Source organism: Pyrgilauda ruficollis, unplaced genomic scaffold (assembly GCF_017590135.1).
Source record: "Pyrgilauda ruficollis isolate IOZ18807 unplaced genomic scaffold, ASM1759013v1 scaffold210, whole genome shotgun sequence".
Taxonomy (NCBI): Eukaryota; Metazoa; Chordata; class Aves; order Passeriformes; family Passeridae; genus Pyrgilauda; species Pyrgilauda ruficollis.
In genome coordinates this window covers 287,104-299,772 of record NW_024520319.1, presented here as the reverse complement: position 1 = coordinate 299,772, position 12,669 = coordinate 287,104, and the positions used below count along the sequence as shown (strand labels likewise).

The 12,669-nt window shown below is 49.3% G+C and overlaps 2 protein-coding genes across 8 annotated transcripts in view; one reads left to right on the top strand and one right to left on the bottom strand.

Annotated features, from left to right (window-relative positions):
- MCU (mitochondrial calcium uniporter) overlaps positions 1 to 8,054 on the bottom strand; it is an 81,449-nt gene extending 73,395 nt beyond the window's left edge. The window contains exons 1-2 of the mRNA XM_041468112.1: positions 8,009 to 8,054; positions 6,739 to 7,109 (exon numbers count right to left, since the gene is read on the bottom strand). Of these exons, the coding sequence (XP_041324046.1) occupies positions 6,739 to 7,109; positions 8,009 to 8,054 (417 nt within the window). The remainder of the gene's footprint in view (positions 1 to 6,738; positions 7,110 to 8,008) is intronic.
- Positions 8,055 to 11,537: 3,483 nt separating this feature from the next.
- MICU1 (mitochondrial calcium uptake 1) overlaps positions 11,538 to 12,669 on the top strand; it is an 87,259-nt gene continuing 86,127 nt past the window's right edge. For 4 of the 7 annotated variants that reach the window (XM_041468097.1, XM_041468095.1, XM_041468096.1 and 1 more), the window contains exon 1: positions 11,538 to 11,601. The gene's annotated coding sequence lies outside the window, so the exon portion shown is untranslated. Of the gene's footprint in view, positions 11,602 to 11,714; positions 12,204 to 12,669 lie in introns of those variants that run through there. The other 3 variants (XM_041468093.1, XM_041468094.1, XM_041468092.1) reach the window with 3 other exon arrangements.

Genomic DNA, 12,669 nt, shown 5'->3' with positions numbered 1-12,669 from the left:
TCCATCTTCGCACTTTTCAACTCTGTGGTCAGAGAAATCCGTGTTTTTGGCTTCGGGCCAAAGCTCTGTTTTGGAGCATCATTTCTGGTTACTTAGCAATGAGAGTCACATCACCCAGCCCAGCAAGGAGGAACGGATGTCTCAGCACTTGCGGTGCTTTCCCTCCCTTGCAGGTTTCCAGGCTCAAAAACAACACCAGTCCTCCCGTGCGATGCAGGGCACTGACCACAGTCTGAACAAAAGCCAGCCTCAGAGGTTTTCTAGGCAGCTCATGAAACACAAGGACAGCTCATCTTGAGCAGGGAACAATTTTTAATCTGTTCCCTTCCTGCAGAAGGGAGTGTCTGGAGCTGGTTTCATTACTAGCAATATACAGTGCTCGTGAAACAACTCTTCTCTCTTAACAGAGACACGGGGTTTGGATCCCTTGAGTCCCTTACACCAAAATCCAAGGGAAGGATCCCACTCTCCACTTAAACACAACACCCCCAAACTCAGGAGAAACCACACAGCGCTGAAGAGTGCAATTATCCAATCTACTCAATATTTAGACAATGAAATTTCTGTTGTCAAAGTCCCTGGGTAACAGGAATAGCCTTGCAGCAAGCAGGAGGCTCCCACGGGAGCCCTCGTGCATCACAAACCTGCCAGGCTCCCACCAAACCTTCAACTCACCCTTTTCCCCCTCTGCAGGAAGCCAAGAGGATTTCCCAAGTCACACGGTAAATCAGGGCATTTTCATTCCAAAAAAGGAATCACATTTTTCTCCCCCTGGGAAATCTCTGCAGTTTTTCAGCTCGCTGTTATTTTGGGGAGAAAATAACTTTTGCTGCCAGCTCTCCCTCCCATCTCCCCCCACCAGGAATCTTTGTGATGTTTGGGACAGGCTTCCAATTAATTTAAATGACTATTAAAAGGTCGCTGCTGCACTGCACATTCACAGTGTGTGAGTTTTGTCTAGAAGCAGAAAACACAAGCAGGACGTGGGATATCAAATTCTTCTCAGAGGCAAGCATGAATAACGACAGAACAGTATTCATGCAGGAAAATTTGGATAGAAAAACCATCATCCAGACCCCAGATATTTTATTTCTTAACACTCAAGCTGAAAAAAAAATCCCACATCACTCTTGTGCTATCTTGGGCAGCCCATTTTCTCTTAATATCTTCATTTGTCAGAGTAGTACTTAAAATTGTCATTTTTGGAGTTGCTTTGCCAGGCAGAAAACTCATTCTCACTTAAGTCCAAACATCTAAGAAAAATGATGAGGCTAAATTATGAGGATGTATTTTTAAAGAATGGTTGAAGTGGAATGAAAAACTATTTCCTCTTACAACAATCTGTCAGAACTAATTTCCTTCCTACTCTGATTCCATCTCACAATCTGCACCCCGGCCAGCAAACATCCTTTGGCTGCTCCTTCTGCAGGTTTCAGCTGCAAACCCAGAAGAGCTCAGCACCACCAGGAGTCAGTTCGGGCAGAAGGAAACAAGGGTTTAAGACAAGACTGACAATCACCCAGAGCTGGTTTTTATGGTGGTTGCTGCCTTGTAGATCCTTCACAAGTTAGATATCTGAGTGCAATTCAAGTTTAATTATTCCGGCAGGGAGTGTCAAAGATTGAGAGTTTCCACATTGCATGGCAGTCCTTTCCTCCTGGGGAAGCCAACAAAAGCAAATTGCTGAAATGAGCTCTACATTTCCTAATTCCTTAAGAGCTGCCAAGAATGCAGAAAAAGATAGTGGACATGCTCTGTGTTTTACATGAGACAAAAGCCATACCCCACAGGCTCGTCCTGCTGGAAACTAATTCCACATCACATTCAAGTGCTGCTTATTTTCATCTTCATTAAGATGACATCTCATTTTGATGACCATTTGAGACCTTAATAACAGGGAGAAAACCCTCTGCAGAATCTTTAACAGCAGAAGCACGGGTCGTTTCATTTTCTGCATTAAATACTCAAGGACAAAGTAGCCCTTAAAGCCTGATTGCTGTAGTTTGCCCTGGGAAAGTGAAAATATGATGAAATCCCCAGCAGCAATAACACAGGTGGTCTCAAGAGCACTTCAGAAATAAGAAGTGTGCCCCCATGGTAAGCACAAGGAACACAGCTTCATCTAGTTTCAACAAATTTCAAGTTTTTCAGTACAGTTACTCATCCTACCAGAAGCCACAGAAGTAGAAAGCAGCAGGAGAGATTTTAGGAGGAGTGGCTGACCGCCAACTGACACTGCAATAAATGAATAATAGTTTTTTTTTTTAAAAATCGAGCCACCCAAATCTAAAACAATATATTTCCACAGACCTACAATCAGGTGAATAATTTAAATTGCATATTTGAGTCAGCTCAATGTTATTTTATAGAATGGCAAACTAGTGACTCATAGCACAAATCAGAAATTAAGTCATAAAAGTTATGTTTCACTCTCCAGACTGGGAGGAGCCTAACCTCACAGGAAGTTTCCTCTTTAAGATGAGTCTTAAAACAGCTTTAGAAAAAGAACAACTTCTTTCCTTCTTCTAAGACTTGGCTCTGGTCAGGAGAACTGTATCCCTCCTGTCTGAGCACAGATGAGAAACACTCCCCTTGTGGAAAAAGAAATGCTCTAAAATTTTTTTATTAGTGAGAACATCAACTTGATCATGACTGTAACTTCCTTTCCCATCACAGACCCTCGATTCAAAGTCTTGATTATGCCCATAATAAATAAAAAAAATTATAAATAATTTTAAAAAATGGTAACACCACCAAATAACTGTCAAAAAACCCCAAACCAACATCTAGTCCTTGTATTGTGCTCTTCTTTCACACAGAGAGCCCTGAAAGTGTGTTCCATAATAAAAATATGATAAATAATAAAAAAAATGGTAACACCACCAAATAACTGTCAAAAAACCCTAAACCAACATCTAGTCCTTGTACTGTGCTCCTCTTTCACATAGAGAGCCCTGACAGTGTGTTCCCTGATTTTAGCCACTTTCATACATTCAAAAATATTTGCTGGTCATCCCCTTTAGCATGGATTTTTAATCATTCCTTGGAAAACCACAATCAGCAGTATGTGTTAAAGTGCTGCAGAACCCAGGGTTTGTGAGACTGTAGCATAGATAAGAACTAACAAACATCTGAGTCCAAACAAGAATTACCATCTCACACATTTAATCCTGACCCTGGCAAAAAAGAAGCAAAGGCTCCTCATGTCTTGCCCTCAGGACTTGAGGTGGTCCCACAGGAAATTATGACCACACTACTGAGCTACAGCTTCTCTGGAAGTCAATGCTGCAGAGGAAAAAAACCCACTAAATACACATTGTATCTATGGTGACTAAAGGACAGCTGCAGCAGGATGTCCCCTGCATCCTCCTCGTGGGGCTTATCCCATCTCTTCTTGGCACAAGAGCAAGATCTTTGCAGGATACAGTCTCCACTACATCCTCAGACCTGGGCCACCTGCACCAAAAATCCTACCTGGCTTGGAGGATGGATCAGCGCAGGTTACCCTGGTTCTCATCAGGAGCAGAAAGAAAACCTGCAGGTTGTCCAATACCTTCTCAAAACCTGACTGCAGCTCAGATGGGTTCAGTTTTTCCTTCTTAGGCTTAGAAGAAGGCACTAGGAGTCAATATTCCTGATTTGCCCAGAGCTGCTAAAATGAACTAACACAGGAATGCCACGCACAGCCAAGCCCTTGATTTTCTATAGGTATTTTTGCACCAGCTGATTACATTCCAATCCAACATAACTCAACCCCTGGCCACAGGCACCAGGAAATGCAGGAACAGGAGCCTCTAATCTCTGCAGGAACAAAGCCACGAGGATTAGCTGTTCAACACACAAAAGCAGAGTGCTTCATTTAAGTATTTTGTCTACCTCCACATCACTGAAAACCATCTATAGCTTGCTTCCTTGTGAAGCTTTTCCAGGCCTGCTTCCCAGCCCCACTACACCTCAGCCCTTGGGAAGCTGACCCTCAACTTCCACAGCACCTGGGACAAGCAGGAGACAGACAAGGCCTTCCCTTGTTCCCTTAGGAAGTTTCCTTTGAGGAAAAGCCCCACTTGAATCCTCTGTCCAGGCCCCTCAGAGGACAAGCTGCCCAACAGGGCGTGTGGCCTCCCACGCATCACGGCCCACTCCAGCACCTTCTCCACTGCAAACACATTTGGGAACTTGGCTTCCTCCACCCTCACGTGTGTGTAGCCAAACAGGGAGACTGGAAAGAGATGCAGCCTCTGATACTTGTGCTCCAAGTTCATTTATTCAGCTCTGTCACACTCTTCCAATGCCCAAGCCCCACTTGCTCCATGGTCAGGCCTCCTCACCCTGCCCAGCCATCCTGAAATGCACACCACCACCACACTCAGAGGGGAAATCTACAAATATCAGTAAAAAATTCCTCCTTCTTGCTTATCCCTACTCCAAGATCAGTGAACAAACTCCTCATTCAAGTTTCTTGCATCCCCCTCCCCAGATCTCTCACCCCTTGTGACCCTGTTGGGGACAGACTCGTGGTACTCTCCCTACAGGATTGTCCCTGTGGGAACATCTCCATGCTGAGCCCACTGAGCTTTCCCAGCTCCCCCAGGTTTCAGAACTCTCAAGCAAGCTCTGAATGCTTCACTCAAGCCCTGTGTCCCCCAGTATTGATGTACTCCCAACTGTTCCCTCATAATCCAAGTATTTGTTCACCTCCTTGCCCTCTCTCCCATTTGGTGTTATCAAAACCTCCTCCTTTGTACTTCACCCATCTGGAGGAGTTTTTTTATTTGTTTTACAGCTCTGTCCTCTCACAGTAATCTGGTCTACTGGTGCAGTTTCTTCCAGCATTATTTATATTGCTTTTGAAAGAACTCATCCATAAGACCATTTAGCATTTCCACCCTGTTTCAAAGAAAGCCCATTTAATTTATCACCTCTGTGAGAAACCAGCCATCCTGAGAAGTACCCAAGTAGAATTGATAGTACCAAAAACAACACTGCACAGACACACCTGACGTAACCACTCTATTAATTACACCCATATTATAGAAATTCTTCCTACATCTCTCCTAATTTAATCTATGGTGTCAGGAAGCTTGTACATCCCAGGCCCATCACAGCAGGATCAATTCTTCATCAGCCATAACTGATTGATGTGAGCCTAACCTGTCCTAACCACCTCTGATAACAAAGACTGAACAGCCTTCCCAGGAAATAATTCAGCATTCCACTGCTCTTACTGGCAGTAAAGTCTGCCAGCACCTAACCAAACCACTCAGCTCACATTCTAAGCCCATTCCTTCTCCCACCTGACAAGGATTGGTCTGGTTTTCTGCTTCCCCTTTGCAGCAACACTTCCTTTCAATTTCCTCTTTATTATGAAGAGCTCCAGTTCCTTAAATTTCTCCTCACAGATCATTTATTCCAGAATTCAGCTGCTCTCTCTCAGTGGTCTGCAGAGTTTCTCAAGTGCAGTGTGAGGGAAAGGATAACTCATCTCTGCTGTGGGGGGATAAACAGGCACATCACAGATGCTGCCAGAAGGAACTGCCAGGATCCTGGATCCCGACTCTTGGTTCTCAGGGATTCAACCCAACCGACCTGCGCACAGCCTCCCTGTTGAAAAAACCCCAAAAACTAATGACTGCAACACCACAGCCAGGCTGCCAAGAATCAAACAGCACAGCCCAACTAAAGCCAGGAGGGCTTTCTAATCATCAGTCCCCAGGACACGAGCAAAATCCTCCTCCTTCCCCAAGCTCCTGAAGGAGACAGCTCTGACAGCAGGATTTTAACATGCCCACACCTCAGTCACGTCTGCTCGGTATCCTGGGCAAGCACAGGAGATTCACGGCTTTTTAATGGTTTTTTTTTATAATTTTTTCACACATTTACTGGTCTGCTTAGCCCAAGGAGTGAAACCAAGCCCGAATCCGAGTCTCCGTTAAATCAATCGCAAAGGTCAATTTAAATTTAGATAAATACAAATTATTTCCCAGAGCCACACCGCGAAAGTAGACAGCTCAAATATTAATTAGGGACGCTGGAAAGGCCATTCCACACCTGAGCAGGTGCCGGGATTAACCCCGCAGTCACACTTCACACGTGGGAAGGAGCGCGCTGCGAATGCGGGACCGCCGGGACGGAGACACCCGATACGGACGGAACCCGGGGCATCCCCCGGCTGCCAAAACACACCGACAGGGCCGGAGGAACCAGCGGCAGCCCGGAGCTACCCGGCACAAACAACTCAACCCGAAGGAGCACAGCGATGGATCCGCTGCTCCAGCGGAGCTCAGAGCCCGCTCCGCCGCCCGATGAATCCCCGGTTCCGGCGGCTCCCCGGAGTTCCGCGGTTACTTGTTCGGAGCAAAACAAGGGAGCGACAGGTGCACACCTCCGACAGAAGCTCCTTTAGAGGCAGCACTAAAACACATTGTGGCAAAAGCCAGAAGGATAACCCACGGTTACACACTGTTCCCTTAGTTTAAAAAGAAAAAATAGGGGAAAAAAAACCCTCCCGGTATTTTTAGCAAATCTTTCGAGCTCCAAGACGCAACCTGCTGCCTTTACAGGTTTTTTTCCGCGCTGAGACACACAGGAAAGCCGTGTGCTGCCAGTCCCCTCTTTTCCTGGCAAAGCCACCAGGGAAAAGGGAGCGAACAGAGCCCGGCCAGCTTTGCCCCCTCCCTCTGCCAGCCCCGCACCGACCGGCATGCGGGAAGCCCCCCGAGCGCCTCTCCCTCGGCTGACCTTGAGGGGGGCGGGAAGAGAAGGGAGCCGAGGCAGAACGGGAGAAGAGGCGCTGGCTGCCCGCTCGGTCGGTGCCGGTGCCGCTCCCGGCGGGGGCTCCGCGCCCCCCGCGCCCCCTCCCCTCCCCGCGGCCCCCAGCGCCAGGGGCGGGGCCAGCCGGCACCGCTGACCAATCACTGCGCTTCTCCGGCCAGCCCCGGGGCTCGCGCAGCCAATCGGCGCCGAGCGGGTGGGCGGCCCGGAAAGGAGATTGGCCGGTGGGCGGGGCCTCGTTCGGGCCCGAGGGCAGGGAAACTCCTCGGCGGGGGCGCCGCGGGGCGGGGCCAAGGATGGGAGGGTCCGAGAGGGGGCGGGGCCATGGGTGGGCGGGGCTGGGAGTGGAAAGAGGGGGCGCGGGGGGACCCCTAAGGGGGGACAGCCAGGGACGGGACAAGGGAGATGGGGAGCACCGGGAAAGGGGTGCAGGGAGGTGGGATGCACTAGGGAGCGGGTGCCGGGAGATGGGGAACTCCCCGGGAAGGGGAGGTCACCAGGGAGGGGCTGCAGGAAGATGGGGTGCAGCAAAGATACCACTACTGATGGAGCGTAGGGGTGGCACGGGGATTTGGGGCGCTGGGTCAGACTGGCACCCCACCCAACAGCAGTTTCAGTGAAGGGTAAGAAAAGTATGTGATCAAAAAATACCTGGATATACATATATATATATGTATGTATGTGTATATATATATATGTATATATGTACGTATATGTATATATGTGTATATATGTGTATTGCAGACATGGTGGTTTGGGCTGCCAGCACAGACCTTGCAGCACCTGGGCTAAATAAGCAATCTGTTTCTCTTGAAAGATGATGTACCTGGATTACTTAGAAAAGACTTTTTCCTCTGGCCTGGGAGTTACTACAACACCGATGGCAGCTCCTTCTTAATGCCTGTTATTTATCCCTCTGTGTTTCTAAAAATACGGAGAGGAGCACGACCAAGTCATGGGATGACACAGATGTGCTTCAGTATCACCCACACCATCACAACACTCCTTTTTCCATCCCCACCTCCCTCCAGTGCTGCCTTCCACAAGTCCTGATGGGTTGTTCTAAGCTTTCCTCCAAGCAATGTCATTTTGGAGTTTGTCCCTGAGAAATGCTCCACCTCAATCCTCATTTCTGGCTGGATTTTTCCTGCAGGGATGAGCTTTCCCTTCTTTGTCTTTGTTGGTTGGGAAAAGAGGTTGAAGCCTCATCTGTGTCCTTTTGGAAGGATTTACCCACTGTCTTTCCAAATTCCCACATTTAGCATTTCAATGATTATTTGCATTTTCGTGGAAAACCAAGGAGAAAAATTGCAGCAGCAGCTGCTCTTGAGCTTCATTGCTCAGACCTGACAGAGTCTTTGCTTGATCCCTGCTTGTTGTGTTTTGCTCTCCTGTCATATTGAAAACTGATGGTGAAAGGAAAAATGCTTTCGAAAGGATTTCGAGTAGCACAGCCCTCAGTGATGACTCCACAGTGGAAGATGTTCCCACAGTCATCTCAGCAAAGGAGTCACCTCATGGACCACAGCCAGGGTTTCCCTCTCTGCGACATCAGCCTCTCCCTGGGACAGCTCCCAGCATCCCAGAACAGGGGGACTAAAATCCTAAAAATGGCAAAACTGTGCTTAATGCAGCCTGGGCGAGCTGGAAAAGCAAGATTAGAAAGGCAGGAAAGGGGCAGGAAGGAAGGCCCAGGATGGGGAAGGTCCCTTGGGGGCAGAGCCACCTCTTCTCCCCATGAACTACCCACCCCAAATCTTCTTTTTGCCTGGGGGAGTACAGACATGTTTGGGATGAGCCTGTGCTCTCCTCCTCATGGGGTTTCCTACAGGGATCAGTGCCAGCAGCTCCAAGGGAGGACAGGGATGGGCACAGCAAGCAGACCCTGCCCCAGCTCTCTCCTATTCCCTACTCCTCCAGCCATTCATACTCTGTATTTAGATATTTATTTATCATTAAAGAGGAGCTAGGAATGACCCAAAGTAAAGTTTTTTGGCAGAGTTTACACGTTTCCAGGGAATATTTGACAGAGGTGGGGAAAGATGGGCTTGGAGCAAAGGCAGAGGGCAGCAGAAAGGCCAAAACTTCATTAGCAAACCCGTGCTGAGTGTGTGGGCACTCACTACAAAGCACAAAAATGGGAATTAAATGTGAGCCCTGGGATCAATACCCCAGGCAATTAAACGAGCCAGCAGGGAATGGCTCCCCAAGGTGCAAGGAGAGAGAGGGGTGAGAATATTGGCACCAAAATGAAACCCTCTCATTTCATGTCAAATAGCTCCTGCTAGAAGCATCTTCCACTCTTGGAAAACCTAAATAAAAAAATGTATTTAACAAGACTTTCTCCCAGTGCTTATAATTACAGCTGGCTGAATATTGGAAAGCGGCTCCTGAGAAGAATGGCTGGAGAAAAGCACATCAGAGTTTGCAATTAATATTATTGCAGTGGGAAAGTGGAAAACTTAAACTTCAAACCCTCATCAACCATCCTGACACTGCTGAGAGAGGCATGGATTGTTCCCTGCTGCAAATAAAACACTGATGTAAGAGAAAGTGAGTGTGGGATAAGCCATAGGCAAAGCCACTACTTTGGAAAAACTGCCCATGCCCCAAAGTGCTTGGATTAAATAAAGCAGCTAGGAAGAAAAAAAGCTAAATGATCTTTTAGTCCATAGATTTATCAATTTCTCTGTGTTATTTAAACTTTGTATTAGCCAGTTTTGCCCCTGCAGATGTCCAGGGCTGTGAGACAGCAGAATCAGGCACCTGGAGACTGATGCAAAATCCCACAGGTGCATTAGGCATGGGTGGAGGAGGAAATTCAGGAGGATCCCAGGTCCAAGTGCTTTTTATCTCCTTTTATTCAGAAGAAAGGTTGGTGCTTCCAGGGTGCTGCAGATAAAACAGCACAGCCCTGAGACGGGGGGCAGAGTCTGCTTGCCAATAAAGGAACGGTGATGGCCACCTTCTGTAAGCTGAGCACTGCCCAGCTTCTCATGGAGCAATAGGATCAATTCCTAAAATAGGGGGAAATTCCCCAGGGCTGGGCAGGACGGCAATCCCTGTCTCATCACAGCTCAGACCTGAGCTACCCAAAGATGCCAGGGTTTGCTGGCTGCTTCTCCCACCCCTTTTTGGGACCTGGAGATGGCCAGACCTCAGCCACACAGAGACCTCTCTAATCCTCTGGGATCCCCTTAAGCCTCACCAAAAGGTTCATCCTGAAAATCCCTGCAGCGTTCCCGCTGTGGGAGGGCAGTGTCAGGATTCAGCAGCCTCCTGGATTCCTCAAGAGCAATCACTGTCTATTTATGCCTCTGGAAAATGTGTTTTTTAATGGGGGGTACATTAAAGCCTGAGGAGAGCCGGCCCAAGAGGCATCTGGAAGCAACTAAAATTAAAATAGCTAAAATTAGCCTCCTCAGCAGTGAGTCCTCCCTCCGATCTGGATGCCGAGGTGCACATGACCCAGGCGTGCCTTTCTCACTTTCCCTTCCTGCTGCCATCCCATTCCTGGGCCACTGGGCAGGGCCACAGCTGCTGCCACACCTACCCATGACCCCGGAGAAGGAAGGAATTCCTCCCTCTGAGGGTGGGCAGGCCCTGGCACAGGGTGCCCAGAGCAGCTGTGACCGCCCCTGGATCTCTGGCAGTGCCCAAGGCCGGGTTGGATGGGGCTTGGAGCAGCCTGGGATGGTGGAAGATGTCCCTGTCTACAGCAGAACAAAATGATCTTTAACATCTCTTCCAACCCCTGAACATTCTATGATTATATGGATACATAAAAGCCCCTGAGACCCCATATACCTCTCTCAGGCCCTATACACAAGCCCTTCAGCCCTGCTAACCAGGACCTACAGAGACACCCCTTGTACAGTGCACACAAGCCTTTCAGGACCTGTACCTAAGCCCCTCAGACCCTACAGACAGGCCATGCAGGACCTATAAATATGCTCCTTGTACACTGTATACAGGCCTTGAAGGACCTACAGGTATGAGCCCCTGAGACCCTATATACAGACCTTTCAGAGCATATATATATATATATACATACCCCATAGATAGGCCCCTGAGACTCTATATATAGACCTTTCAGAATATATATAAATATAGATACATGTATATAGGCTCCTCAGATGCTATCTACAGGCCTTCCAGAGCCTCTGTCTACCTGTCTGTCTATCTGGGCCCCTGAGACACTACATACAGACCTCTCAGAACCTATAAATAGATATGGGCCCCTCAGAACCTATACACAGATACTCTATCTGTGTATTTGGGCCTCTAAGACCCTACATAGAGAGCTTTCAGACTATCTATCTACCTATAGATAGGTGGGACCCTCAGACCTTATATACAGACCTCACAGAACCCATAATATATATATATATATATATATATATACACACACACATATATATATACACACACATATATATACATACATACACACACACATATATATATATATATAGACCCCTGAGACCCTATATACAGGCCTTCAAGTACGTCTAAGCCCCTGAGGCCCCACACACTCTCTTTCAGGCCCTATACTCAATCCCCTCAGCCCTTACATACAGGACGCGCATGAACACTCACCACACGCTGTATAAAAGCCTCTCGTGACCTACACAAAGAGGTTTCTGAACCCCTACACACGCACGGACTCCCCCAAAACCCGCGGCGACCCCCGCGCCCCTCACGGCGCCCGGCAGGCGCCGAGGCCACGCCCACTACGACGTAACCACGCCCACCGCATCACAGACCACGCCCCCCGTTCCCCGTCCCCGGAAGCGCGCGCGCGGCGGGCGGGGCGGCGGCGGGGTTGAGGTGAGCGGGGTCCTGAGGGGGCCGTAGGTGGCGGAGAGGGGACGGCTCGGGAGTCCACGGTCTTGGGGCTGCGGTGTTCCGGGCCTTGGGGTTGATGGGAGCCTGGGCTGAGTGGATGCCAGAGCCCGGAACTGGGCGGGGGGTTCCCAAGGCACGGGGAAGTTGAAGGCCCCGGAATATGGGGCCAGAGGTCTGAGGGGAGTCCCGGGGTCTGAGCAGGGCTCTGGGACTCAGGGGGAGTCGCAGGCCCCGGGAATAGCAGGGTCCTGCCTCCCGGAGCTGAGGGACTCCAAGGCCCCGGGAGTGAGGGGCCCTGGGTGCCGGGGCTAAGGGGTCCCAGGCCCCGGAGCTGGGACAGAGCTGCTGCCAGGGAAAACCAGCTTTTCCGGGACACACGGGGCTCGGGATTCCCTGTTCCTCTGGCTTCTCCATCCCGGCGTCCCGCAGTGACACCGTGCCTTCCCCCGGGACATGACCCCGCGGGGCTGGGGCAGGGAGGGGGCCGTGCAGGGAGTGCTCTGGGCAGCTCCCCCCGTGCGAGCCGCTGCCTCGGGTCCGCGTTCTTGCTGCGGTGGGATCGCCGGCAGCGCTGCCCGGGCTCTGTGAGTTACCGCCGTGTGTTAGAGCTCAGTCAAACCACTTCGTCTTGATAGAGGTTCCTTAAAGCTTTAACTCCGCTGAATGGCCCCAGCTGTGTTTGATGTGCAGTTTGTGTCGGAAAACCTTTAGGGTGAATTTGAGTTAATGTACTGCTCAGAGCACAGAAATGCCTGATGTTTATCACAACGTGATTTATGTGTTCTGTACTTGCTGGTAGTTTAATGAGCTGCTTGGGAAAGATGGTAAATCTGACTGTGCTTAGTGGGGTCTGGGGGCGTGGGAAGGTCAAATCAGGCAGGAATTTTGAAGGTTTCTCCTTTAGAATCCTCATTGCCAGCTCGGGCTTGAGTTAAAGGCCTGGCTTATCTTTAATTCCTTTATTCAGCTGTTGACCATTTTCCTCCTCCTGGCTTTTTTTGGCTCAGTCTGAGATGCATTTCCTGAGGTCGATACGTGTGAGCACTGCAG